Source organism: Podarcis cretensis (genome assembly GCF_951804945.1).
Source record: "Podarcis cretensis genome assembly, chromosome: 2".
NCBI classification, from domain to species: Eukaryota; Metazoa; Chordata; class Lepidosauria; order Squamata; family Lacertidae; genus Podarcis; species Podarcis cretensis.
This window is the reverse complement of record NC_137171.1, coordinates 13,730,300-13,756,253: the sequence shown is the minus strand read 5'-3', so window position 1 is coordinate 13,756,253 and position 25,954 is coordinate 13,730,300. Positions and strand designations below refer to the sequence as shown.

The following is a 25,954-nucleotide window of genomic DNA, read 5'->3' as shown; positions in this document are numbered from 1 at the left end:
TGCTCCTGATTTCTCTGAAGTTGCATACCCTGCAATACCCCCCAGTTTTCCAAAGATCTTCAGAAATTGGAGATGGTTAGAGCGTGAATGGTGGAAAACTCATCGCAAAGATCAGATATTTGTGCCTCCCGCATGGTGGTGAAGGCAGCAAAGTAACAACCCAAAATTGTTAAGGATCTGCAGTCTTTGGCCTCAGTCAATGGGAAGCTGGAGTGCTTGAACAGCTGCAGCGATAAGTGTGCAAGGCTCTTTGAGGATAATGTCCTTCAACTCTCCACTAAGTCGGATGCCATATTTCAGGGGTGGCCAACTCCCAAGAGACTGGGATCTACTTACAGAATTAAAAATGGCAGTGATCTACCCCCGTTTTTGGGGGGGTTCAGTTCAAAGTTGTTGACCTTTTTGGGGGAAGAAAAGCCCCGTTTTTTGGGGGGGGGTCAGGTCAAAGTTATTGAGCTTTTATTAGGGAGGAGGAAAGCCCCAATTTTAAGAGTATTGGGGGTAAATGAGGAACAACCACTCACCAACAAATCACTGGGGAAACAAACAGCCTCACTCAGTAAACTCCGTCTTCCGTTCTGCAGATTGTGCAACAATTGAGGGTGGGGCAAGGGGGCAGGGCTGGAATTGATTTTAGCAACGCTAAGGAAAAGGGACCCAGCAATCGACCACGTTCTACCAAAACCTCCTGGGGATCTACCAGTAGATTGCGATCGACCTGTTGGGCATCTCTGCCATATTTGATCCAAATTCAGAGGAGCTGTCCAGTTCACTGCCTGGTCTGGTTTTATGAGATCAGTTTCCACATTTGAGACCCGAGGATGGAGGCAAAATGCTTGCAATGGTAAGGCCAACCACATGCCATTTAGACCTTGCCCGTCCTAACTCCTACAATCTAGCCAGAGGGTATTGACTGTGTTGTCAGAATGCAGTGTCGAAGGATGAGGTAATGCCCGTTGCCTTGAAGGAGATGGTGGCATATATGGTATGACCCCCTCCAGGACCCTTAGCAAACTACAGTTCCCAGGATTCTTTGGGGGAAGTCATGTGATTTAAATGTATTACATGCATGCAACGTGCCTCATTATAGCACTAAAGGTAAAGGACCCCTGACTATTAGGTCCAGTCGTGACCGACTCTGGGGTTGCGGCGCTCATCTCGCTTTATTGGCCGAGTGAGCCGGCGTACAGCTTCCGGGTCGTGTGGCCAGCATGACTAAGCCGCTTCTGGCGAACCAGAGCAGTGCACAGAAATGCCGTTTACCTTCCCGCTGGAGTGGTACCTATTTATCTACTTGCACTTTGACGTGCTTTTGAACTGCTAGGTTGGCAGGAGCAGGGACCAAGCAATGGGAGCTCACTCCGTCACGGGGATTTGAACCGCCAACCTTCTGATCGGCAAGTCCTAGGCTCTGTGGTTTAACCCACAGCGCCACCCGTGTTCCTCATTATAGCACTAGTCCTGCAATATTCAGTTCTAGCTGCAGAGCTCTTATTTGGGAAACCCCCACATCTTCCTGACACCTTATTTACACTTGGCTTTTCTGTTAACAAGACTGGACATTTTGTTTCAGACATTGTGTAAAATAATTTCCCTCAGCATGGGCACAAAGAGATTTCCAGTTAGCTAGGTGATCCTTTAATCGCATTGTTGAATGTGTGCAAATAATCTGAGAGTGGGGGCATATATTGCCAAACTAATCTGCAACAGCTCTGGGAAATGGACTCACTGGTTCCCCTGTTCCCCAGAACCTCTCTTTTCTCTTGGTACTATGTGTTCACATTCTGCTGTATCCAGAAATTGACCTTTAATACATCCTGCTTGGCAAGGAAAGGAGCTCGCCATTTCTGAGTTTCTGCCCGGCTGGGTCAACTATTAACTTCCCCCAAATAAAACAACCTGGCTTGCAAAACTGTCTATCAAGAACAACTTGTACTCCTGCCCCTCTCTAACAGTTGTTATCTTTCTCTTGAAGAGTAGGGAATCCGCCTGATTCCACACAAAACACCCTGGAGGGCATAAGAAACAGACGGGGAGCATCAAAACAGAGATTAATCTAGTCCAGCATTCTGTCTGCAAATTGGGAAATCAGGTGTTCTCAGGCAGGGGCAACCTGTCCTGTTTTGCCACCTAGGGTGAAACAGAGATGGTTGCTTCCTGACCCCTGCTGTGCCATGCCCTGGCTCTTGCCGAATTTGGCAGCAGCCAAGACACTCCTCAAATTTTGCCTCTTGCTCAGCTTCTCCACCCGGAGGTGGCCAGAACACCTCCCTCTGGGTGGTGGAAGCAGTTGGGTGGATGGGCAGAGTGCCGTCTCTTCCTCTTCTGCCGCCTGAGGCGGGCGCTTCACCTCGCCTCATGCGTGGGCCGGCTCTGCATCTAGGAAGCACAAGCAAGGAATGGATGCAGATTCGTGGAAAATAAGGCTGCAGTCATTATGGCTACATGTTGCTGTCCGTATGAGAGGCAGTGTAGCCCTGCTAGGGGTTGTGTGTAGGAGAGGGCCATTGTGGTCATGTGCCCCTTACATTCTCATGTGCTTCCTATAGGCATCTGATTGGTCATGTGGGAATAGAAAGCTGAACCAGGCCTAATCTCTCAGGGCTCTTTGTATGCTTTTAAGGCTTACAGTAGCCAACCAGAGGGCACACAAGGAATTTTGAGGAAGTGCCATAGCCACTGGTCACAAAACTTCTGTCACAGGGAGTGTGGCATGAAACAAAATGGGTGCTGCATCTAAAAGAGCAGGAAGAGGCAGGCAGACCCTCAAAATGGTATGACATGTTCACCAGAGGTGCGGTTCTGAGGGTTTTCCGGAGGTTCCCTCACTGCAAAAAGTTGTTACAGCAAGGTTGGTATACGTCAGAAATTTCCCAGGCATAACGGAATTATGGCAGTCGGAAGCAGTGTTCAGGCAGAAATCTGGGAAAATCTGGACGCATGGAAACACATGTTGGAAGCCTAGTTTTGTTTCTTAAAAATAGCTCAAAAACTTAATTTTCACCTTTTGAAATATGGCAGCCCGAAGTTACAGGGAACCAGGCAGAGGGCCTTCTCAGCAGAGGCGCCCACTCTGGGGAACACCCTCCCATCAGAATTCAACAATTATATGAAAAAGGGGCTTTTTTCTATTCAGAAGAAAGTGCAGACTTGCTCAGTTGCTTCGAGGGGCAGGACCGGAAACAGTGGCTGGGAATTGCAGCAGACACAGATTTCGGCTAAGCCTTAGGAGAAACACCCTCATGCTGAAAGCTATTTAACAATGAGACAATTTGCCTCAGGAGGTGGTAGACTGTCCTTTGCTTGGTGGTATTTAAGCAGAGGGTGAGTGGCCTATGGTCAGGGATGCTGTAGTTTCTCTGAACAGGATGGATTAGACTAGGCAACTACTAGGGTACCTTTCAAATCTGCTATTCTAGCATTCTTCAAATTGGCTGGTGCTAATATAGGCTGTATTAGATGGAAAGAGCTGGTTTGGGGTAGTGTAGTGTAGCGGGTGGCGCTATGGGTTAAACCACAGAGCCTAGGGCTTGCCGATCAGAAGGTCGGCGGTTTGAATCCCCGCGACGGGGTGAGCTCCCGTTGCTCGGTCCTTGCTCCTGCCAACCTAGCAGTTCAAAAGCACGTCAAAGTGCAAGTAGATAAATAGGTATTGCTCTGGTGGGAAGGTAAATGGTGTTTCCATGTGCTGCTCTGGTTCGCCAGAAGCGGCTTAGTCATGCTGGCCACATGACCCGGAAGCTGCACGCCGGCTCCCTTGGCCAATAAAGTAAGATGAGCACCGCAACCCCAGAGTCGGCCTCGACTGGACCTTAAGATCAGGGGTCCCTTTACTTTTTAGTGTAGCAGTGCACATGCCACATATTTGAAGCACACGGCTCCCCCCCCCTTAATCCCGGGAACTGTAGTTTAAGGGTGCTGCAAACTGTAGCTATGTGAGGGGGCAGTTCCCAAGATTCTTTGGGAGAAAGTTGTGTGCTTTAAATCCATGGTGTGCTGTTCTTCTACCATGGGCTAACTGGGTAGCCTCTAGGCCCCAGTTTCCCATATGGGAGATAACTATCCTGACCTACCTTACAGGGTTGTAGCCAGGATTATAGCCAGGGAATGCATGCAAGGCACATGGTTATCATCACGTGATTTGGCATGCCTCTGAATGGGCCTTTACCCCAGAGCATTTTGTGTTTATGTGTGCATATGCACAGTCACATTTCTATTACGCAACTCCTTCCCCCAACTTGGCCAGTGATGTGGGAACAAGCTGTCCACTCCCCACAAGCCCATTCCCTCAACCCACATTTCCGGGAACAGTCTAAAAATCCTGTCATGCCCCAATCTCCACATGCTGTTTGATAAGAGGAGGGGCCTGTGGAGGCCCCGCCCACCGAATGCAACATGCCTTCCCACCACTGAGGCTGATCAACAGCTTGAGGAGATCAAAACAGCGCCTCTTTAAAAGCCTCAATGCTGCAGAGATGGTTGTTTGGGCTAGAAGCTGTGCTGTTCTCAATTAGTGCTCGGTGTGGCTGTGGAAAACTTGGAATAATAAGCGGATAACACCAGCCCTAAAGCTGCATTGCCCAGGAACTCAGAAGATTGGAAGGTGCTTTGGAGGAGCTCGGTGACGGGAGCAGGTACATATATATATATACATATATTTAAAGTTATTGCTTTGATATTTGCTTGCCTAGCTCCACAGCAACTTCCCAGGGGATTTATGAAATCTCTGGACTGGAACTATTGCAAAGGCTAACAAGGTTAGTGCTACATTGGATGCTGAGTCATTAAAAGAAAAAGGGAAAACCCCATATAGGAACAGACTACTTAGTGCCTTCAGTGAGTGTCTCTCCAGATTTCTGCACGAGTCTTTCCCTGGCACTGTTCCTCTTGCCTGTACAGCATGTGCTCTGCAAATGACTTAAGCTGCTCTACATAAGTAGGAAGTTTCCGGTTAAAATCTTGTCTCTCTGCCACGAACTTTTCATTGGTAGCCTAAAGCAGGTTCCTGCCTCTCAGCCTCTAATCCGCTATGTTGGTGGTGACAAGGAATGCTGTGAGGATTACTGAGGTACTATATATGATGTGGTGACTGGAAACTCGAAAGGCGATGTTACACATTCTCATTCTCCTACGTTTCCTGCTAACTCCCCACTTGAGAAGCAATAGAACAGCTTGCCTGTGTGACTGGTTTCAATCCGGTTTCAAGCACCTTATGCACAGAGATTTAGTAAGCCTCTCCCTGCCTCCTTGCTCCTTGGCTCTCGTTCGCAAAATGGAAATAACGGCGGCTTTCCCAGTTGCAATGGGAGTAAAGGATCCAAGAAAGATGGAGAAAGCGATCCCATTAAAAGTGACAGAAACTTTTCCTGTTAAGAGGGCTGATGAGCCATTGCATTCAAAACAATATCCGTAGAATGGAATACAGTGGTGCCCCGCAAGACGAATGCCTCACAAGATGAAAAACTCGCTAGATGAAAGGGTTTTTCGAGGCGCTTCGCAAGACGAATTTCCCTATGGGCTTGCTTCGCAAGACGAAAACGTCTTGCGAGTCTTGCGAGTTTTTTCCCTTCCCCCCCCCCCCCCCGTTTTCTAAGCCGCTAAGCCGCTAATAGCCGCTAAGCTGCTAATGGCCGTGCTTCGCAAGACGAAAAACCGCTAGACGAAGAGACTCGCGGAACGAATTATTTTCGTCTTGCGAGGCACCACTGTACTGGATAAAAGTGGAACTTTTAAGTTTTTAATGTCATCCAAAATTTCAGAATTCGATGGCAAAATTGGATGGTTTTGCTGTTATTTGTAAAAGCTTTTCACCTATTCAAGGGATACATTTGCTGAGTGATTAAAGGAATTAATGACTTAATACATCTACTTAATGGTGTTGTGGAGCTTTTGGCATTCTGCAAATACTGGCCAAGACCTTGTGTTAAACACTAAGATGTCATTGGCTGCTACTGCAGCAAAGGGGATGTGGGTGGCACTGTGGTCTGAGCCTCTTGGGCTTGCCGATCAGAAGGTTGGCGGTTCAAATCCCCACGACGGAGTGAGCTCCCGTTGCTTTGTCCGGGCTCCTGCCAACCTAGCAGTTCAAAAGCACGCCAGGTCAAGTAGATAAATAGGTACCACTGCAGCGGGAAGGTAAACAGCGTTTCTGTGCGCTCTGGTTTCTGTCACGGTGTCCCGTTGCGGCAGAAGCGGTTTAGTCATGCTGGCCCCATGACCCAGAAAGCTGTCTGTGGACAAATGCCAGCTCCCTCAGCCTGAATAGCAAGATGAGTGCTGCACCCCGTAGTCTCCTGTGACTGGACTTAACCGTCCAGAGGTCCTTAACCTTTTTTTTTACTGCAGCAAAACCTCCGGAAGTCAAATGGCGATGCTGACTGTCAAATATTTACACACCCAGAGAATATTTGTTACCAGAATTTTGCCAAGCTAATCTATTTTTGGCTCTAGCGTACACATACCCCAGTGAGCATCACAACAGATTGTTATGGGAAGAGTGATGATTGACCTCACAGCTTGAGAGGAGGCAGATAAAACTCCTACCTCCTTCAGGCACAGTTCGGACACACAGAGACACAGAGTCAAGTTTAGGGGAAGCTCCCTGCTTTTAACAGCCTTGTGCATCTCTTAAGTGCTTCTCATTGTAAGGAAGGATGATGTTTGGATATGGTCAACAAGCCGCCTATCAGAACAATCCTGGTATTTAATAAATAAAAATAATTGTCCGTTCATGATGGTTTGTGCTCGTAATGGTATTGCGGCCATTAGATGCCATGCCACACTGCCATCAGTTCTGTTTGTGTCTGCAAAAGTTTCGGGGTAGGCATATTGTTTTGTCTCAGATTGGCACATGTCCTTTAGCTCACTGCAGAAATCGAGTTCTTCCTCTGGTAAGTACTGAATCTCAGCATGTGTGGGAAACCATCAGAAGAAAGATTCTCCACGTAAGAACAGCTGGATAAAAGTTCTAATGAGGCTTAATTTTTAAAATTAACACAAGAATTAGGGCTGAGGGATGTAACAGCGTGGAAACACAGGATTCCAGCAGCTAGGAACAGCTTTCATTCTCTAGTTACAGATGGAACAGTCTTGAGGGTATTTGCTAATCGACGCACCAAGCCTTTACAGACCCCACAGGAACAAACTAGGGCTGACAACTGCAGAAAAAACCTAGTGGGTGTTTTCAGATGTTGCATCCTGGAACATTCCCACAGGAACAAAATTGAATATTATAAGAGGGATTATAGCAGGTACAGTGGACGCTCGGGTTGCAGATGTGATCCGTGCAAGATGCACATTCGCAACCCACAGCCTTCACAACCCGCAGCTGCTCGTCTGCGCACACACAGGATGTGATTTGGTGCTTCTGTGCATGCGCAAAGCGCAATTTAGCACTTCTGCACATGTGCGGCTGCCATAACCCGGAAGTAACCCATTCCGGTACTTCCAGGTTTCAGCAGTCCGTAACCTGAAAAACCGCAACCTGAAGTGTCTTTAACCCAAGGTATAGGCAAACTCTGGCCCTCCAAATGTTTGGGACTACAACTCCCATCATCCCTAGATAACAGGACCAGTGCTCAGGGATGATGGGATTTGTAGTAGTCCGAAACCTCTGGGGGGCTGGAGTTTGCCTATGCTAAGGCAATTGTTCCATACCCTCCAACTTTTCTCTAATGAAAATAAGGACATTCTATTCCATCATAATATTTTTTTACTATTTGTACTCCACCCATGTGACTGGGTTACCCCAGCCACCCTGGGCAACATATATAAAAACAATAATAAATATTAAACATTCTTAAAAAATCTTCCTTATACAGGGCTGCCTTCATATGCCTTCTGAAGATTGTATAGTTACTTACCTCTGGTGCCGAACTTGAAATCTAAGGCCTCAAATATAAATTAAATGTTCATAAATGTACAAGGCAAACACATACATAAGTATATAAATCACATGTTTGAAATACTACAGGAGAACAATCCTGAAGCCATTTTGACTCTCCCAAATTGACCTCAAATATTCCTCTGCAGTAAGGGAGGAAAATGGGGGAAGCCTTCCCATTGTCTTTTTGCTTACAAATCCTGTCTTAAAGGGCGTATTTGTGTATGAATAGGGTGAGCCTGAGACCTGGATTCAGGAACTAAAGTATTAACCATCACAAAAGAATGGCCCAGATAAAGCAATCAGTGACCATTAACAGATATCCTGGCAGACAGGATTTCTGCTGTAGACCGCCTCCTTCTGTGATGTATGTAGGATAGGGGGGTGGTCTTGGGCTACAGGGTGGGCAATTTGAGAAAGTATAAGGGCTTGCGCACCATTGTTCAGGGTTCTCCTCCCTTCTGTGTGTGGGGAGTGGGTACCCTATGGCAACAGTACTTTTCTATTGCAATAAAGATCAGGCTACCGAGCAGCCTTGCTTCTCAGTATTCTCTGGTTAGCCTCTGTTATTTTCTCCTACCGATAAGTAACCCACTTAAGGCCTCTATAGGGGCTCTTGGATACCCCATAAGGGGAAAGGAACAGCTTTTTCTTATAACATCTCCTTGGCTCGGGGTCACATAACTCCATACCTGCCAACATTTCTCCGATGAAAATAGGGACGTCCTATACCCTTAGGGACGCAGGTGGCGCTGTGGGTTAAACCACAGAGCCTAGGACTTGCCGATCAGAAGGTTGGAGGTTCGAATCCCCACGACGGGATGAGCTCCCATTGCTTGGTCCCTGCTCCTGCCAACCTAGCAGTTCGAAAGCACGTCAAAGTGCAAGTAGATAAATAGGTACCACTCTGGCGGGAAGGTAAACGGTGTTTCTGTGCGCTGCTCTGGTTCTCCAGAAGCGGCTTAGTCATGCTGGCCACATGACCCATAAGCTGTACGCCGGCTCCCTCGGCCAATAAAGCAAGATGAGCGCTGCAACCCCAGAGTCGGCCACGACTGGACCTAATGGTCAGGGGTCCCTTTACCCTTTACTTTTACTATGTAGTTGTTGTTGTCTAGTCGTGTCCAACTCTTCGTGACCCCCTGGACCAGAGCACGCCAGGCACTCCTGTCTTCCACTGCCTCCCGCAGCTTGGTCAAACTCATGCTGGAAGCTTCGAGAACACTGTCCAACCATCTCGTCTTCTGTCGTCCCCTTCTCCTTGTGCCCTCCATCTTTCCCAACATTAGGGTCTTTTCCAGGGAGTCTTCTCTTTTCATGAGGTGGCCAAAGTATTGGAGTCTCAGCTTCACGATCTGTCCTTCCAGTGAGCACCCGGGGCTGATTTCCTTCAGAATGGATAGGTTTGATCTTCTTGCAGTCCATGGGACTCTCAAGAGTCTCCTCCAGCACCATGATTCAAAAGCATCAATTCTTTGGCGATCAGCCTTCTTTATGGTCCATACATTTACTATACCCTTCTGCAAATCTGGGACTGTCCCTGGGAAATAAAGACACTTGGAGAGGGCCTGGGCCTGCACCTCTTCGGTGACAAGAGGCCTGGTTGTCTCTCTCAGAACTGCAGCACTGTGAGGGAATGTCTTCCCCGTGCTCCCTGGCTCAGCGCAGTGTCCTTTGCATTGCAGCTCCCTGTTGATGGACCAGAGAACCCTGAGGCTCCATCTGGCCAGAGCATGGGTAGTCGCGCTCTGCCTGCAGGGCATCTGTAGCTTGGTGCTGGCCGATCCTCCCGACTTGCTGTTGGATGAAGCTGCGTGGGCCCTGCCTGAAGATGCCGCCCAAGAGCAGGGCTACTACCTGCAGCAGCTCTTTGGGCAATATGGTGAGAATGGCACTTTGTCCTTCGAAGGCCTCACTCGCCTGCTGCTGAGCCTGGGACTCGGAAAAGTGCAGGTGGTGGAGATTGAACATGAGGAGCTAGGCCACGGCCATGTGTCCCACCTGGACATTCTGGAAGTCCAAGACAACAAGCACTTGCATTCGCACTCGGCGCTGGAGCACCTCGGCAAGACCCAAGCAGAAAGCGCCACCCCCACCAGGTAATCTCCTTTGACCTTGGTTATGTACTGAAGTTCTCACCCTGGGCCAGCAGGGGGAGACTGTAGATAGTTCAGGTCCACATATGCAAATAAGGGATCAAAAGAGACGTTCAGTGATTGGATAGTTACAGAAAGTTGTTACAGTTGTGTTGTACTGGAGCTCTATATAAGCAGGCTGGCTGAACCCTTCAGTTCAGTTTGGAGCTGTTTGGAGAATCGCTGTGTCGTCTGATATGTTCACCCACAACTTAACAACCTTGGAAATATTTTCTTTGGCTTTCTGGCGGGGAACCTGTGTTCCTCCTGAGGTCACTAGACTAGGACTCCCAAGCACCACAGGTTCCCCACGCCCACCTTGCGGAAAAGCTTATATCTTAATTACTGAGCATAGCACTCTCTGTTAAGTACAGTTGCCCGGCACAAGTCAGTGGTACGTGCTTCCGTTGCCACTGCAGAGGAGATTCAAGGTAAGATCTTTCTGGGCAGTAAACATCTTGCAATACTTGTCTTGCTTATCTCATTTGCTTGCAACAAAGCTAAAATCTTGCCGGAAGATCTGATCCCCTTGTTTTTCACTTGGCAACGGCAGCGTGCGTGCTGTTCAGACAGATTTCACAGGCTTGTTTTGCCAGGATGCTGTGATCTTGCTGGCTGCCTTAGCTATTGCAAAATATTAATTCGGCTCAATTGGCCATGCTTAATGAAATCTCAAAATATTTTAGCGTTGTTGGTAAAAATAGTCAGAATTGCCCATTAAATCTGAAGGAGGTAGATAATGTTCGAAAGAGGAAAGGTGGTAGAGATTAGACTTTAAAACTGGTTTTTAACAAGGCATCCTTCCTAAATTGCAGCACTTTGAAGTCAGTGGAATTTCGTTGGTCTAATTGAATTGCAGTTGTAACCTAAAGCATAAATGTTATTCTTCTCTGATGATGATTTTTGCATTTTCTGCAGGCCTGGAATCCCTCAGTTGGGCCCTGCTACCCAAACACCTGTTCATCCTGCACTCCGTGATGTCAGACCTGTCACCAAGCCTACCTTTTGGCAAACCCCAGAGCAGCCTGGGGGCGCCAAAGAAGACCTTTCCAAACCTTCCCAGGGCCACTCTGGCCTAAATCTTCTAGAGAGAGTTATTGCTTTGGATCACTCTGTCTACAATCACCTGCATGAAGATGTAAGTGTGAGGTGACCTGGTGTTTCATTGCCCAGAATTCCCTTACTGCAGGGAGCACACTGGATATACAGTGGTACCTCGGGTTACAAACACCTCAGGTTACAAGCACTTCGGGTTACAGACTCCGCTAACCTGGAAGTAGTACCTCGGGATAAGAACTTTACCTCAGGGTAAGAATGGAAATTGCGCACTGGTTGCAGCAGGAGGCCCCATTAGCTAAAGTGGTGCCTCAGGTTAAGAACGGTTTTGGGTTAAGAACGGACCTCCTGTGTTAAGTTGTGGGTGAACATATCAGATGACACAGCGATTCTTCAAACAGCTCTTGTTTATTCACAGGTCAGAACAGAACTGAACTGAAGGGTTCAGCCAGCCTGCTTATACAGAGCTCCAGTACAATGTAACTGTAACAATTTTCTAAAACTATCCAATCACTGAACGTCACTTTCGATCCCTTATTTGCATAACTATCTACAGTATCCCCCTGCTGGCCCAGGGTGAGAACTTCAGTACATAACATCCGGAACGAATTAAGTTCGTAACCAGAGGTACCACTATATTCGAGGACAGGAAGAGGAGTGGTTGATTTCTGTGCCAATAAGGAGGTGCCCAGAAACCCTGCCCTCTTTAATCCTAAAGTTGTAGGAAATAGTCGTGGCCTGTGGTTCTGAACGACTTCACAGAATAGCTCCATTACTATTAACTCTCATCCCTAAGTTTAGGGGAAGGTGGGGAGAGGACTAGTTCATTGACAGCATTCTGACATTCTTGTACAGTGGTACCTCGGGTTAAGGAGGTTGGTTCTTAACCTGAAACTGTTCTTAACCTGAAGCACCACTTTAGCTAATGGGGCCTCCCGCTGCCGCCGTGCCGCCAGAGCACGATTTCTGTTCTCATCCTGAAGCAAAGTTCTTAACCTGAAGCACTATTTCTAGGTTAGCAGAGTCTGTAACCTGAAGTGTATGTAACCTGAAGCGTATGTAACCCAAGGTACCACTGTATACCCAGCTCAGGTTTAGTGTGCCATTGCCATTCCTTGCTCAAACCAGCCTCCTTCAGCCTTGTGATGATGGCAGTAGATATGAGTAACACGGTGGGAAGAGCATCTGCTGAAGCAATCACGTGACCATGCAGTCATCTTGGGCATTTTGTTTATTCATTTTCCTTAAGCTGCTTATATCCCACCCTTAATCCAGAGATCCCAGGGCAGGTAACGACATGCAATAATGTTCTGCGGAACAGAGTGTAAAACAATGCATAAAACCGTGTTTGTTCTCAGGTGAGCAAATTCACTCCAGGACCAAACACTTTGGACAAGGAGTCATGTTTTAAGCTGGTGTCTAAAAGACCCTCAGGTAGCACCCTGTCCCACCCAAGGGACGATGTGGAACAAAGGCCATAGCTGTCAACCATCCCTTATTTGGCGGGAAAGTCCCTTATCCCAGCGCCGTGTCCCGCTGCTGTCCCTTATTAATGATGTCCCTTAAATTTCCCAGGTTTCAAAGGAAGCAGCTCCTCTCCCTCCCTCCCTCCCTGCCGGCCAGGGAGGAGGGAGGCTCCAACTGTGTTGCTTGGCTGCGTTGCTCACCCAATAAGGAGTCTAAGAACGACTGGGGGGGTGGAGCTTGCATGCCTTGTGCCGATCAAATTGGCCGCGTTGCCTGGGGACTTGCCTTTGCTCAGCGCTTCCCAGCGGAGAGGTGACGGTGGTTTTCCTTGCTGCATCCCCTTTGCCGGGTTGCTGCGCTGTGGGAACCACTGCTTGAGGCTTCGTTTGGCTGTTGGCTGGGCTTTCTGCCTTTGGCCTGGAGGGGCTCAGAAGCTGAACATACCTGTGCTTGGAAAATCCCTTATTTTGACTGCTGATCCCTTATTTTTGAGGCTGCCGGTTCCTTATTTTCAAATCTGTAAGTTGACAGCTATGAACAAAGGCAGAATCTTTGGTGACTTGTGGCAACGGTTTGATTGCAACAAGCAAGATGGATAGCACCAAGGGGGGAAGTGTGGGTTTGGTATAAATCAGCAGCAAGGATGGCAGAAGGAAGAGATTAAACGTGAACCTAGATCTGTACTAGGCCATTATTCCCCTCACACATAGCACATTTCCTGAAAGCAGTTGTAGAAATAATTATATATTTGTAATTATAAATGTCTGAATGTGATACCGTACCTCTGCGTTTTTAGGCATGTTGTGCGATACAGGTGAGTATTTGTTCTTGTTTTGCATTTTTAACCCAGATCTCCTAGAGAACAATGGGTCTTGCTGTTGTCTATTGCCCCCTTCCCCCAATTCTTCATGCTGTCACTTTTCAACTCATTCCCCTTCCAAAACTGGTGACATCCCCGCCCCAGCCGAGATTTCTGAGTTCCGCTTGATCTAGTGCTGCAAATGAAAACTTTAATCAAATTAATGACCGAGAACCATGCTGGCAGTCAATTAAACGTTGGTTGGGGGTCCAGTACTCCCGTCCCATACAATTAATCATTCTTGCAATAAAGTCATTTTTCTTCTTCTTTGTCTTCAGTGTCTCAACGTATCACAGCTGCTAGTCAATTTTGGGCTGAACTCGGTCTCCAAAATCACGCCAGAGCAGTTCACACTGCTGTGTCCTGCTTTGCTCTACCAGATTGACAGCCGCGTTTGCATCCAGCACTACGATGAGGTAGCTTTCGGCATGGCAGGAAGTTCTCTCTGGAGTGGTAAGGAACACAAGCTGTCTTCCTCGTACCCTTGACTCCCAGCTCCAGCCTTACCCTTCTGCATCAGCCCCAGTACTGGTTTTGCGCCCTTAATTTTCATTCATTATTCCCCTGCTGACTACAGTCCTTCGACCCTCACCCCTACCTGCCCTTCAGTTACCACCTCTCCCATTTTGTCTCCCATTGTCATTGGCTTTCCAAGGAGTTCTCGGTTTGCAAACCCACATCTTGGGTCTGATCCAACATATATATATATATAAAGAGGTAAAGGGACCCCTGACCATTAGATCCAGTCGTGACCAACTCTGCGGTTGCGGTGCTCATCTTGCTTTATTGGCCGAGGGAGCCTCCGTACAGCTTCCGGGTCATGTGGCGAACCAGAGCAGCGCATGGAAACGCCGTTTACCTTCCTGCCGGAGCAGTACCTATTTATCCACTTGCACTTTGACGTGCTTTCGAACTGCTAGGTTGGCAGGAGCAGGGACTGAGCAACGGGAGCTCACCCCGTCGCGGGGATTTGAACTGCCGACCTTCTGATCGGCAAGTCCTAGGCTCTGTGGTTTAACCCACAGCACCACCTTTGGAATATATATATATTCCAAAATACCCCTCCCCACAAAATGTGTGTATTATGCTGTCCTCTCAAGAACAGCTCAGAATCTTCATCAAGGGCCCTTCGGGATGACCTGTTACTGAGCGTTCATCCTGATAGGTTTGCAAAGATGACATGTCAAAGCAAGTGCGATCCTGCACTTCCCAGTTGATTTCCCCATTACTTTTGTTATCGTAAAACAACAACAACTCGGACCTTCTGAGGAAGCAGGTTTCATGTGCAAGACCTTCCAATCCACTGTCATTGTGTGACCTCAATTTGGCAGTATGTGATTGAATCCTACCTGATAATAGCAAGAATCTGGAAGCGACGTCAGACTAACTGGGTACACAGTGGATACTGAGTCCAATTTCAAGTGTATTGGCTCTCAGGATGCTTCAAGTTAATGTTCGAGCTCCAGTTTGTGGGAGCCTCTTATTCAGTGTTCTTAAACACTAGACAATTAGATTCTCACCTTCAAAGTAACTAGATTTTCTGCGTTTCCTATCCCCCACGCCCATTCCTGCAACCTGGAAGTAATCACCATGGCACCAAGATGTTTTTGGACTATCAGTCATCCCTGAATATTGGTCATGCTGGCTGGGGGCTGATGTGAGCTCTTGTCCATCAACATCTTAAAGAGACTAGGCTGGCTACCCTTCTATATACCGAATTTCTAGGCTCCTGACATTGCCAATAGTGTTCAGAGAACTGGGGCCCTTAATTGTTTTAGGCGGCAGATAATTAGTTGTCAGGTTCCAGGAGAAGTGGCATGAAAGTCCTTTGGAACATGTGGAGAGGTGGGGCAAATGAGGACATGACTTCGGCCCCCACTGTATGATCCAGCAGGTTGTTGGTTTTAGTTCTCTTGTTCCTAGTCCAATCTTGCTCATCCTCTTTGTTCTTCACAGGTCTGGGCTGGGGATGTTTGGCTATCACCCTGACTAGCTTGCCATCTGCCCTGGCCATAGTTCTTGTTCCTCTCTTCAACCGCAAGCTCTTCCATTTCCTTCTCGCTTTCCTGGTGGCCTTGGCTGTGGGGACGTTGTGTGGGGACGCACTGCTGCATCTCTGGCCGCACGTATGTACCAACTGTTATGTATTCAGTGGTCTGTGTTTGCCTCAGCTTGAGTCTGGATTAAGGATTCTGGGCTCCTGTGTTCTGATTCGATACATGGTGTCCAATCACAGAATATTTCAGGATTTGGGCCACTGCCATTGGCCCTTGAACTCTGTGTCGTGATTCGCAGCTTGGGAGTTTAGACAGCCAATCATGTTGCGGGTGGGAGTGGCCCAGGCTTTCAGAAATGTATATAAGCAGTTGCTTTGCCCATTTCCTGGTTATGTAGTTCAATAAAGGTTCTTGCTGTTATCACTGTGTCTTACCTTGTGGGAACCTGTGTACACTTCACCAACCCTCTCCCCCAAATCTTTGTGGTATGATTTCTCTTTGGGGTCTCCTGTGGAGGAAGACGAGGTGGGAGAGATGTACCCCAAGCTTCCATATCATGATGAAACCTGGGGTGCTCAGACAATGCCAAAGGGGAGCATCTTGCGTTTCTGTTTCCCAATGCCAGTGAACTTACACCTGGAAACCAATATCCCCACTGTGGAAGGACATGTGGATCCAGAATTGGCCTCCACAGTCACTTTCGGACTGGAAGACAATCTTACTCGGCTACGAGTGATTGCCAAAGAAGAAGTCTGTCATTCCCTTACACGAATACGCTGCCAGTTTAGTCAAAGTATCCCAATACAACTGTCATGCCCTGTAATATTCCTCGGGCATCTGGGAGGCCACCGTGAGAACAGAATGCTGGATTAGATGGGCCTTTGGTTTGATCCAGCAAGGCTCTTCTTGCCTTCTTATTTCCAGCACTCCCTTGTTCTTCATCTCATGCATTTCCCTGTCAGCCCAAACCCAGGAGACGAGGACAAATTGGATGTCTGCAAACCGAATTTGTTAGTGGTTGGAGGGAGTGGTCCTTTCTCGGAAGGCCTTGAGGGTTTTCATACATTGCCTTTCAAACACTCTTGCACCATTTATGTGAGCATATGACCACTCTTACCATAAAAGAGAGGGATTTGTCAAGGCAGCTGAGAGCCCTTCCGACCAGGGTAGGTTTTTTTATAGTTGCTTTTAAGGTGCAGCTGAAGTAAGAACTGCTTTAGGCCCGATGAGCAAAGCAAAAGAATACCTTCTAACCTTTCTTAATGCACAGCGGAGAATCCAATTTTTCCAGTAGGAAAGAAATACACTTTGTGGTCTGTAGAGTGTGATTGCTTATCTAGCTAATACGAAGCAGGGATGGGCAGTCTTTTTGGTTCCGAGGGTGGGTCACACTCACATGCACCCTCCTCCATCTCTTACAGAAAGAGAGACGCCACACAGAACAGAAATCCCATCACCCGTCCCATCTGTTTGGCAACTAGAAGAGCTCAGGAGCTTTGCAAACAGAAGCTGCTTTTCTGAGATGTAAAGAGGTTGTCCCTGTGAACAAATAATGTGGTTGCTATTCTAGCCACACAGCCTAGCTAATTCTCTTAGACCTTGAACAGGTTCTTATACTGAGTTGTGAACTCCACAGATTGGAGCAGGCCGTTAGCCCTGATCCCTCTGAATACCATTTTTTGGGAGTCAGACATGGGGAGTGTGCTGTTGCACTCAGGTCCTGATCCATAGGCATCTGGTAGAGAGAAAAGGATGCTACACAAGGCAAATCTTTGATGTGATTCGCTGGATCTCTTAACCTTTTCTTTTAAAAAATAATAATAATCGTATTTTTCCGTGTCTAAGACAATGTTCTTTGCTTAAAACTTTTAGTCCCAAAGTGGGGGACATCTCCCACAAAAAGCTTAACAACTTTTGGTGATCCGATCTCCCTACAAAAATACCAACACGCTTTGTTTTGAGGTGGCAGAGACCAAAGGGGAAGCTCAGTTGGTCTGTCGCTTGCCTGCCTGCTCTCTCACTTGCTTGGGGCGGTCTGGAAAGAGGAGCTGAGGTGAGGAGCCCACCGCCCATGGACAACGCGGGCCCCCACCTCAAAACACAGCAGCAGGAGATAACACAATGATTCTGGTTTGTTTCCAGGACGATGGAATCTGCCTCTTCTTCCTTAACTTCCTTAAAGAGTTTTCCAGCAGTACAGTGGGTTACATACGCTTCAGGTTACATACGCTGCAGGTTACAGACTTCGCTAACCCAAAATTGTACCTCAGGTTAAGAACTTTGCTTCAGGATGAGAACAGAAATTGTGCTCCGGCGGCGCGGCGGCAGCAGCAGGAGGCCCCATTAGCTAAAGTGGTGCTTCAGGTTAAGAACAGTTTCAGGTTAAGTACGGACCTCTGGAACGAATTAAGTACTTAACCCGAGGTAGCACTGTACAAAACTGGACATCTTTTTGACCGAGAGACTGCTAGAGTGATTTCTTCATTCTTGGTTCAAAAAATAAAATAAGGGTCACCTTATACATGGAAAAATACAGTACTTGACTGTTTATTTTCTGAATTCTCCCTTTCTCCGCTCAAAAGAATTGTTTTCATTCAGGCACAGGCCAGGCCCCATGGACTTCTGTCACCAAAACAAGAACCAATGACCTTGGCGGAAGACGCAGTCCTGAAGGGCCTCTGTGTTCTGGGCGGTATTTACCTACTGTTCCTCATTGAGAATCTCATGGGAACGATCAAGAGGATTCAAGTCAAAAAGGTAAAGAGATGGAGTGGCCTGCCAGTGGCCTGGGCAACCTAGTGGGCTGGCCAGGAGATTTCAAGAAAGTGATCCCGCCCCTGCCAGTCGACTTAGTTCTCTCCATCATCTTCCTTAATGTCCCAGGCAAAAATCCTATTTCCATGTGGGTCTGTGAAAGGATCCCTTTATGCTGTTACAAGAAAAAATGACCCCTTTCCCTTATGAGGTATCCAGGAGCCCGTATAGAGTCTTTAAGTGGGTTCCCTATTGCTAGGAGAAAATAAGAGGCCAACCGGAGAATATTGAGATACAAATTGGCTAGTAACCCGGCCACAAGGTCCTCACTCACCCCACGCAGGAGGGGAGGAGGAACCCAGAACAATCGTGCGCACGCCCTTATATAAACTTTTGAAATTGCCCACCCTGTAGTCCAAGGTAAAGGTAAAGGTTCCCCTGACTTTAAGGTCCAGTCGCGGATGACACTGGGGTTGCACGCTCATCTCACTCTATAGGCCAAGGAAGCTGGCATTTGTCCACAGACAGCTTCCGGGTCATGTGGCCAGCATGACTAAGCCGCTTCTGGCAAACCAGAGCAGTGCACAGAAACGCCGTTTACCTTCCCGCCGGAGCAGTACCTATTTATCTACTTGCACTTTGACGTGCTTTCAAACTGCTAGGTTGGCAGGAGCTGGGACCAAGCAACAGGAGCTCACCCCGTTGCGGGGATTCGAACCCCCGACCTTCTGATCGACATGTCCTAGGCTCTGTGGTTTAACCCACAGCGCCACCCACGTCCCCCTATAGCCCAAGACCATCCCCCATCCTACATACATCACAGAAGGAGGCAGTCTACAGCAGAAATCCTGTCTGCCAGGATATCTGTTAATGGTTGCTGATTGCTTTACCTGGGCAGCCTGGCTATTCTTTTGTGATGGTTAATACTTTAGTTCCTGAATCCAGGTCACAGGCTCACCCTATTCATAAACAAATATGCCCTTAATATAGGATTTGTAAGCGAAAAGACAATGGGAAGGCTTTCCCCATTTGCCTCCCTTACTGCAGAGAAATATTTGAGGTCAATTTGGGAGAGTCAAAATGGCTTCAGGATTGCTCTCCTGTACAATTTTAGACACGTGGTTTATATAGTTATGTACCGTATGTGTTTGCCTTGTACTTTTATGAACGTTTTGTTTTATATTTGGGACCTTAGAATAATTATAACAATGCCATGCAGCCTAAGCTATGTCCAACCAGTCAGAAGCTTCTCCCATGACCGAACCAAAAAAAGAGGAGGAAGAAACAGCTAATACTGTGTGTTTTATGTGTGTGGTTTACAGTATGGTCCATGTTTTGGACTGAACCACCCATGCTGAGCCTGTGAGCCTCACTTCTGCTCTTTGGATGAGTAGCAACCAACCTATAATTAACAAGGTCACCATTTGGCTTGTTGGTGCCAGGTGTGCTAAATCTCTGTGGCAGTGGTTGTTTTAAAACGACAACCACACACGTTTACTGGAGAAACCTTCTGCTCCAGATAATGTCATGTTTTGTGCCCACCACCAGAGGGAGACACCACTGCTATACTGTACCACCCAACACCTCTAGGGGGAGACAAAGTAGTGCAGCATCAGTAGGCTGGGCTTCTCATGACAACCTCAGCTTAGTGCTGCTTAGTCATCAGTTTTGCTTTCTTTCTGTAAAAGGGCGCCACCGGAAAGCCGCTTGAACCATCTCCAGCTGAGGTGGGTGACAACAGCACTGCTGGTTTGAGGACAGCTCATGGTGAGTCTGCTTTAGGTTTTTATTAGCATCATGGTTTTCTTCTGTGCTCTTAACTGTGAAAAGTTTTGTTGTCCCCCTACAGAAGGATTCATGTGTCATGGCTGCAGTCCATGCACACTTTGTGGAATTAAAACACAGCTAGGCATTAGGTCGGAAGGAACTTGTTTTCTCTAATGCTTTTCCTTCAACCAAGATCTGCCCATCTATTGGGCAGGTGGGGCAGTTGTCCCAGTGACCGTTGTCCAACCTCACTGCTGTTACTGTTTCCCCCAGCAATATACTATACTTTAGCCCTTAACCCAGCCCAGCCCAGGCGGTATAGGGAACATGTTGCTTAAATGACCTCGGCCCAGTATACCTGAAGGAGCGTCTCCACCCCTATTGTTCAGCCTGGACACTGAGGTCCAGCTTCGAGGGCCTTCTGGCAGTTCCCTCACTGCGAGAAGTGAGGTTACAGGGAACCAGACAGAGGGCCTTCTCAGTAATGGCACCCGCCCTGTGGAACACCCTCCCATCAGATGTCAAGGAAATAAACAACTATCTGACTTTTAGAAGACATCTGAAGGCAGCCCTGGGGGAGTTTTAAATGTTTGATGTTTTATCATGTTTTTAATATTCTGTTGGGAGCTGCCCAGATGGGCAGGAAAGGAAGGAAGGAAGGAAGGAAGGAAGGAAGGAAGGAAGGAAGGAAGGAAGGAAGGAAGGAAGGAAGGTTGATTATTCCCTGTAGGCCTTTAAAATTCCTGTAAGCTTCATATATTAAAAAAACTCAATGTACAGATGAGTTTTTTCCAAGATGCTCTCTTAGCTAATCTGCTGCTTCATAGACTCATTGCAAGGACAATATGGAACGCCTTTGCAACCCATCTTTGGAACGGGTGGGAAAAGACATCTAGCTAAACAGACAGCAGAGCAGGTGAAAGCATGTTTTCACAAGTCCATCCGGAAGGACCAGAAATTATTTTGGAATGCATCCTACAGTTGCATGGAGAGGGGGCTGTAGCTGTCGGGGAAACAGCACCTGCTTCATACAGGGCCTTGTGGGTCTGCCGTGGGTCAAGCTAAGCAGAAGTAGCTCATGAAACCGAGGTCCGCTGTGCAATCAAGCTGTCTCTGTGTTTAGCCCATGAAATATACTTGGAGTTGAGTGTGGATTTCATGCTCTTAATTCAGCTCATAGTAGTGATGAATGGAAGTTCCCCCAAATGTCTGCTTTATATACATTATTTACACAGTGGGCCCCACGTGATTGGCTAATTCTGGGATTCTCCTGTAGGCCAATCAGGTTGCGGATTCACTTCCACCTGGAGCTGGATTGGGTGGTTCCTGCTGACCAATCAGACTGCTGCATTCTGGATCCTATTGTTCTAGGACCAATCAGACTGCTGCATTCTGGATCCTATTGTTCTAGGACCAATCAGACTGCTGCATTCTGAATCCTATTGTTCTAGGACCAATTAGACTGCTGCATTTTGGATCCTATTCAACTCAGTACATAACAGCCCATTATCTGTGAGTTCCAAGAGTGCACCCACAGTACTGCTTTCTTAGTCACAAGTGCCAGCGATCTGTGCCAGGGTGAGGTTGGGGTTGGGCAAGGGGATCTGATATTTCCCTGCTTGGTTTGGGTGTCAGGTGCTGAATCCCAGAGCCTGACGGTGGCAGAAGGAGGAGCTGACAGCCTCTACAGGGAAGTCCAGGACTGTTCTGTCCAAATTCGCAGCTCAGAAGAGTGTGGAGGAAGCTCAGAGAGGCAGGAAGAGCTCCATCAGCACCATGCTCACGGACATTCCCACAGTCCAGCTGGAGCCCTCAAGGCTGGGATAGCCGACATTGCTTGGATGGTTATTCTAGGGGATGGGATACACAACTTCACAGATGGACTGGCCATCGGTGAGTGGCTTTGAGCCGGGGCTAGGTTTCTGCTTGTGCCAGAAGCAAATAATAATAATAATAATAATAATAATAATAATAATAATAATAATAATGGCAGGGCACAATCCTACAAAAGTTAGGCTGGAACCAGAAAATTATTTTTAAGAGGTTGAGAGAAATTACTTCCATTTATTTATTTGAGTTTATAAACCACTTAATAAAGAAATCCCTAAGCAGCATACAGGGACGCGGGTGGCGCTGTGGGTTAAACCACAGAGCCTAGGACTTGCCGATCAGAAGGTCAGCGGTTCGAATCCCCGTGACAAGCTCCCGTTGCTTGGTCCCTGCTCCTGCCAACCTAGCAGTTCGAAAGCACGTCAAAGTGCAAGTAGATAAATAGGTACCGCTCCGGTGGGAAGGTAAACGGCGTTTCCGTGCGCTGCTCTGGTTCGCCAGAAGCGGCTTAGTCATGCTGGCCACATGACCCGGAAGCTGTATGCCGGCTCCCTCGGCCAGTAAAGCGAGATGAACGCCGCAACCCCAGAGTCGGCCTCGAGTGGACCTAATGGTCAGGGGTCCATTTACCCTTTACCTTTAAGCAGTATGCAAAGGACAATTTAAAATAATCATCGATGTGCGAATAAAAACAACAAAATTGGTTTTCCTTATTTTCATTTACATGTCTAGATATGCTTGCTGCACCAAAGGAAGCTTTTAAAAGGATCTGAAATGGCACAAAGAAAGTAGCAAGCTTCACATGTAATGGACTGTAGTCTTCCTCGTCTGTAGTGTCAAGTGTTGCCCTTGTACTACTCAGCAGGGAGGAGGGCGTAAAACTATAATGAGCTAGCTCTGTCCATCATTGGCTGTGTCTCCAACTACTATTGGCCTCTCAGCACCCCTCTCCCCGCCCCCAGTGGGTACTAGCTACCACCACTGGTTCTCTCCAGCCTTCAGTTCCAGAAAGGCTTGTGTTAGACCTCTGTCACAGAATCACGGAAGCTTCCCACTTAAATTCCAGATGATTGAACGTAATCGCCCAACCTTCTTTCTTCTTCCTTGGCGATCACTCAAAGCCAAGAAAGACTGTCTTCCATGAACACGGTTTTAACAGTGAGTCTGTAAGTGACTGTGGAGGCCAATTCTGGATCCACACATCCTTCCACATAGGTTTCCGGGCGGGAGTTGATCACAGTGAGGGTTTGCGAAGCATGACTTCCTCTTAGCGCATTTCATTCTGAGTTTGAGCCTCTTCAAAGCCCATCACACCTTTGGTAAAGACTGTTCTCCAATTGGAGTGCTCACAGACCAGTGTTTCCCAGTTGTCAGTGTTTATACTACATTTTTAAAGATTTGCCTTGAGAGGGTCTTTAAACCTCTTTTGTTGACCACCAGCATTACGCTTTCCATTTTTAAGTTCAGAATAGAGTAGTTGCTTTGGAAGACGAAAATCAGGCATCCAAACAACATGACCAGTCCAACAAAGTTGATGTTGAAGAATGATTGCTTCAACACTGGGGATCTTTGCTTCTTCCAGTACACTAGTATAAAATAAGCAGCACATAAGTGGCACACAAAACACTACCAAACCATTCTATGTTTTAATTCTTATATTAATAATCCAAAAATAGTGTCCAAAAGGAAGATTCAGTCTTTAAGGTTCCTTTAGCCAGGCTCCTGTAGATATCAACAAAGGTAAGTTTGATCAAATGAGGTGTCGGCGATATTACACTCAAGGGTTAGATATCAACGAAGATAAGTTTGATCAAATGAAATGTCGGTGATGTTACGCACAAGAGTTAGACAGGGTGCCGCCGTTTGTCACCTGTTTCGCCCATGAAGAGTCTCGGGCTTCTTCAGTAAATTCTCTCTCGCAGTTTTGATATATTTATAGACATTCACTGGTGGCATAAACCAAAACTTATTAGTGTTTGAGCAAAATTTCTAAATAATATCTGAACAGATAAGTACAAAAGTCTATACTTACAGTCCATATGTTACATCTCTTCTTAGCTTAAGCTACAATATTTAATAGGGACGCGGGTGGCGCTGTGGGTAAAACCTCAGTGCCTAGGACTTGGTGATTGTATGGTCGGCGGTTCGAATCCCCGTGGCGGGCTGAGCTCCCGTCGTTCGGTCCCAGCTCCTGCCCACCTAGCAGTTCGAAAGCACCCCAAAGTACAAGTAGATAAATAGGTACCGCTTTATAGCGGGAAGGTAAACGGCGTTTCCGTGTGCTGCGCTGGTGCTGGCTCGCCAGAGCAGCTTCGTCACGCTGGCCACGTGACCCGGAAGTGTCTGCGGACAGCGCTGGCTCCCGGCCTCTTAAGCGAGATGAGCACGCAACCCTAGAGTCGGTCACGACTGGCCCGTACGGGCAGGGGTACCTTTACCTTTACCTTACAATATTTAATTTCTTTCTTCATGAAATTCTCCCTCAGAATGTTGGTGTATTTACATACATTCACTGGTGATATAAACCAAAACCTGATTAACCTTTAAACATTCATTATATAATTTCTGAGAATATAAATACAAAAATCAATACTTACACTTCATATGTTAAGTTCTTTCTTTAAGAATCTTCCTTTTGGACACTATTTGAATGAGTTTTCTGTTTGTGGCTTCTGTAGTAGATTTTGTACATTGCTCTCTCAATTTTTGGATTGTTAATATAAGAATTAGAACGTAGAATGGTTTGGTAGTGTTTTGTGTGCCACTTATGTGCTGCTTACTTCATACTGGTCTACTACAAGAATTGGCAGCATAGTTTCATTTCTACAGTATCTGCATCTTCCAGTACACTGGCATTAGTTCGCCTGTCTTCCTACTTGAGTGAAGACAAACTAGTTGAGATGACTTGAGCCAATCCACCTGGAGAGTGGGGAGAGGAAACGCCTCTTTTAGGTTCACTAACCTTTGTAACCCACTGAGTTCTTTTCTCCTAGGAGCTGCTTTCTCTGATGGAATCTCCAGCGGTTTAAGCACTACGGTGGCAGTATTTTGCCACGAACTGCCCCATGAACTTGGTGAGGAAGATCCACAGCTTTATTCTTCAGGCTTTCCTGACCTGCTTTGTTTTACTATTTAATATTTTAAAGATTTGGGGCTCAGTTTGTGTGTGTGCACATTTTTAAATTTCACACACCTTGGGTGCAAATCTCCACTCTCATGTCATGGCTGTAGGCTTCCTAAGAGGGATGCGCTTGGCCATTGGTGGATTTGATGTAAACTCAGATCCAACAAACCTTTTCCTATGGTCCTGCACTTCTGACGACGGAAGATGATGCTGATGATATCAATTCATCCTAACATATCCTCCTGTCAGGTGTCCAAGGAAGACTCCACCCATTTACTTGGATCTGCTCTGGTGTTGTGGTTGCTCCTGCCCTTCTGTTGAACCCATGCCATTCTGGGTTTGTGGGTCCCACCCCTTACCTGATGCTGTGGTTACAGGCAGGGCCGGATTTAGCTTCGATGAGGCCCTAAGCTACTGAAGGTAATGGGGCCCTTTATATGTCCAGCTGTCCTTTTGTCACAGCGGGTGGCGCTGTGGGTTAAACCACAGAGCCTAGGGCTTGCCGATCAGAAGGTCGGCGGTTCGAATCCCCGTGACAGGGTGAGCTCCCATTGCTCAGTCCCAGCTCTTGCCAACCTAGCAGTTTGGAAGCACGTCAAAGTGCAAGTAGATAAATAGGTACCGCTCCAGCGGGAAGGGAAACGGCATTTCCGTGCGCTGCTCTGTTTCGCCAGAAGCAGCTTAGTCATGCTGGCCACATGACCCAGAAGCTGTACGCCGGCTCCCTCGGCCAGTAAAGCGGGATGAGCGCCGCAACCCCAGAGTCGGCCACATCTAGATCTAATGGTCAGGGGTCCCTTTACGTTTAAGCTATTGAAGGTAATGGGGCCCTTCATATGTCCAGCTGTCCTTTGCAAACAACAAATTGTCACTGTTTTTTTGTGTTGATATATGCTGTATGGTAATTTACAGACCTAATAGGTATCTAAAGCCATTTGCACATAACCAAATATGTATTGTTGAAAAGTCCATGCAGAATGCAAAGTCTATGCAGAATGTAGGCACCCTATATATAGAAATGAGCAAACCAGTGATATTTTAGGGAGCAGGCTAGCAGGCGGGGGCCATTACTTACACCATAAG

The 25,954-nt window shown here is 47.2% G+C and overlaps 1 protein-coding gene across 2 annotated transcripts in view; it reads left to right on the top strand.

Moving 5' to 3' along the window:
* SLC39A5 (solute carrier family 39 member 5) overlaps positions 1-25,954 on the top strand; it is a 37,141-nt gene that overhangs the window by 6,272 nt on the left and 4,915 nt on the right. The window contains exons 1-9 of one of the 2 annotated variants that reach the window (XM_079966377.1): positions 4,393-4,634; positions 9,568-9,981; positions 10,936-11,155; positions 13,678-13,852; positions 15,356-15,525; positions 17,995-18,153; positions 19,836-19,917; positions 21,553-21,810; positions 24,741-24,821. In XM_079966377.1, the coding sequence (XP_079822503.1) occupies positions 9,578-9,981; positions 10,936-11,155; positions 13,678-13,852; positions 15,356-15,525; positions 17,995-18,153; positions 19,836-19,917; positions 21,553-21,810; positions 24,741-24,821 (1,549 nt within the window). In that variant the 5' untranslated portion in view covers positions 4,393-4,634; positions 9,568-9,577. Of the gene's footprint in view, positions 1-4,392; positions 4,635-9,567; positions 9,982-10,935; positions 11,156-13,677; positions 13,853-15,355; positions 15,526-17,994; positions 18,154-19,835; positions 19,918-21,552; positions 21,811-24,740; positions 24,822-25,954 lie in introns of those variants that run through there. The other variant, XM_079966376.1, reaches the window with a different exon arrangement.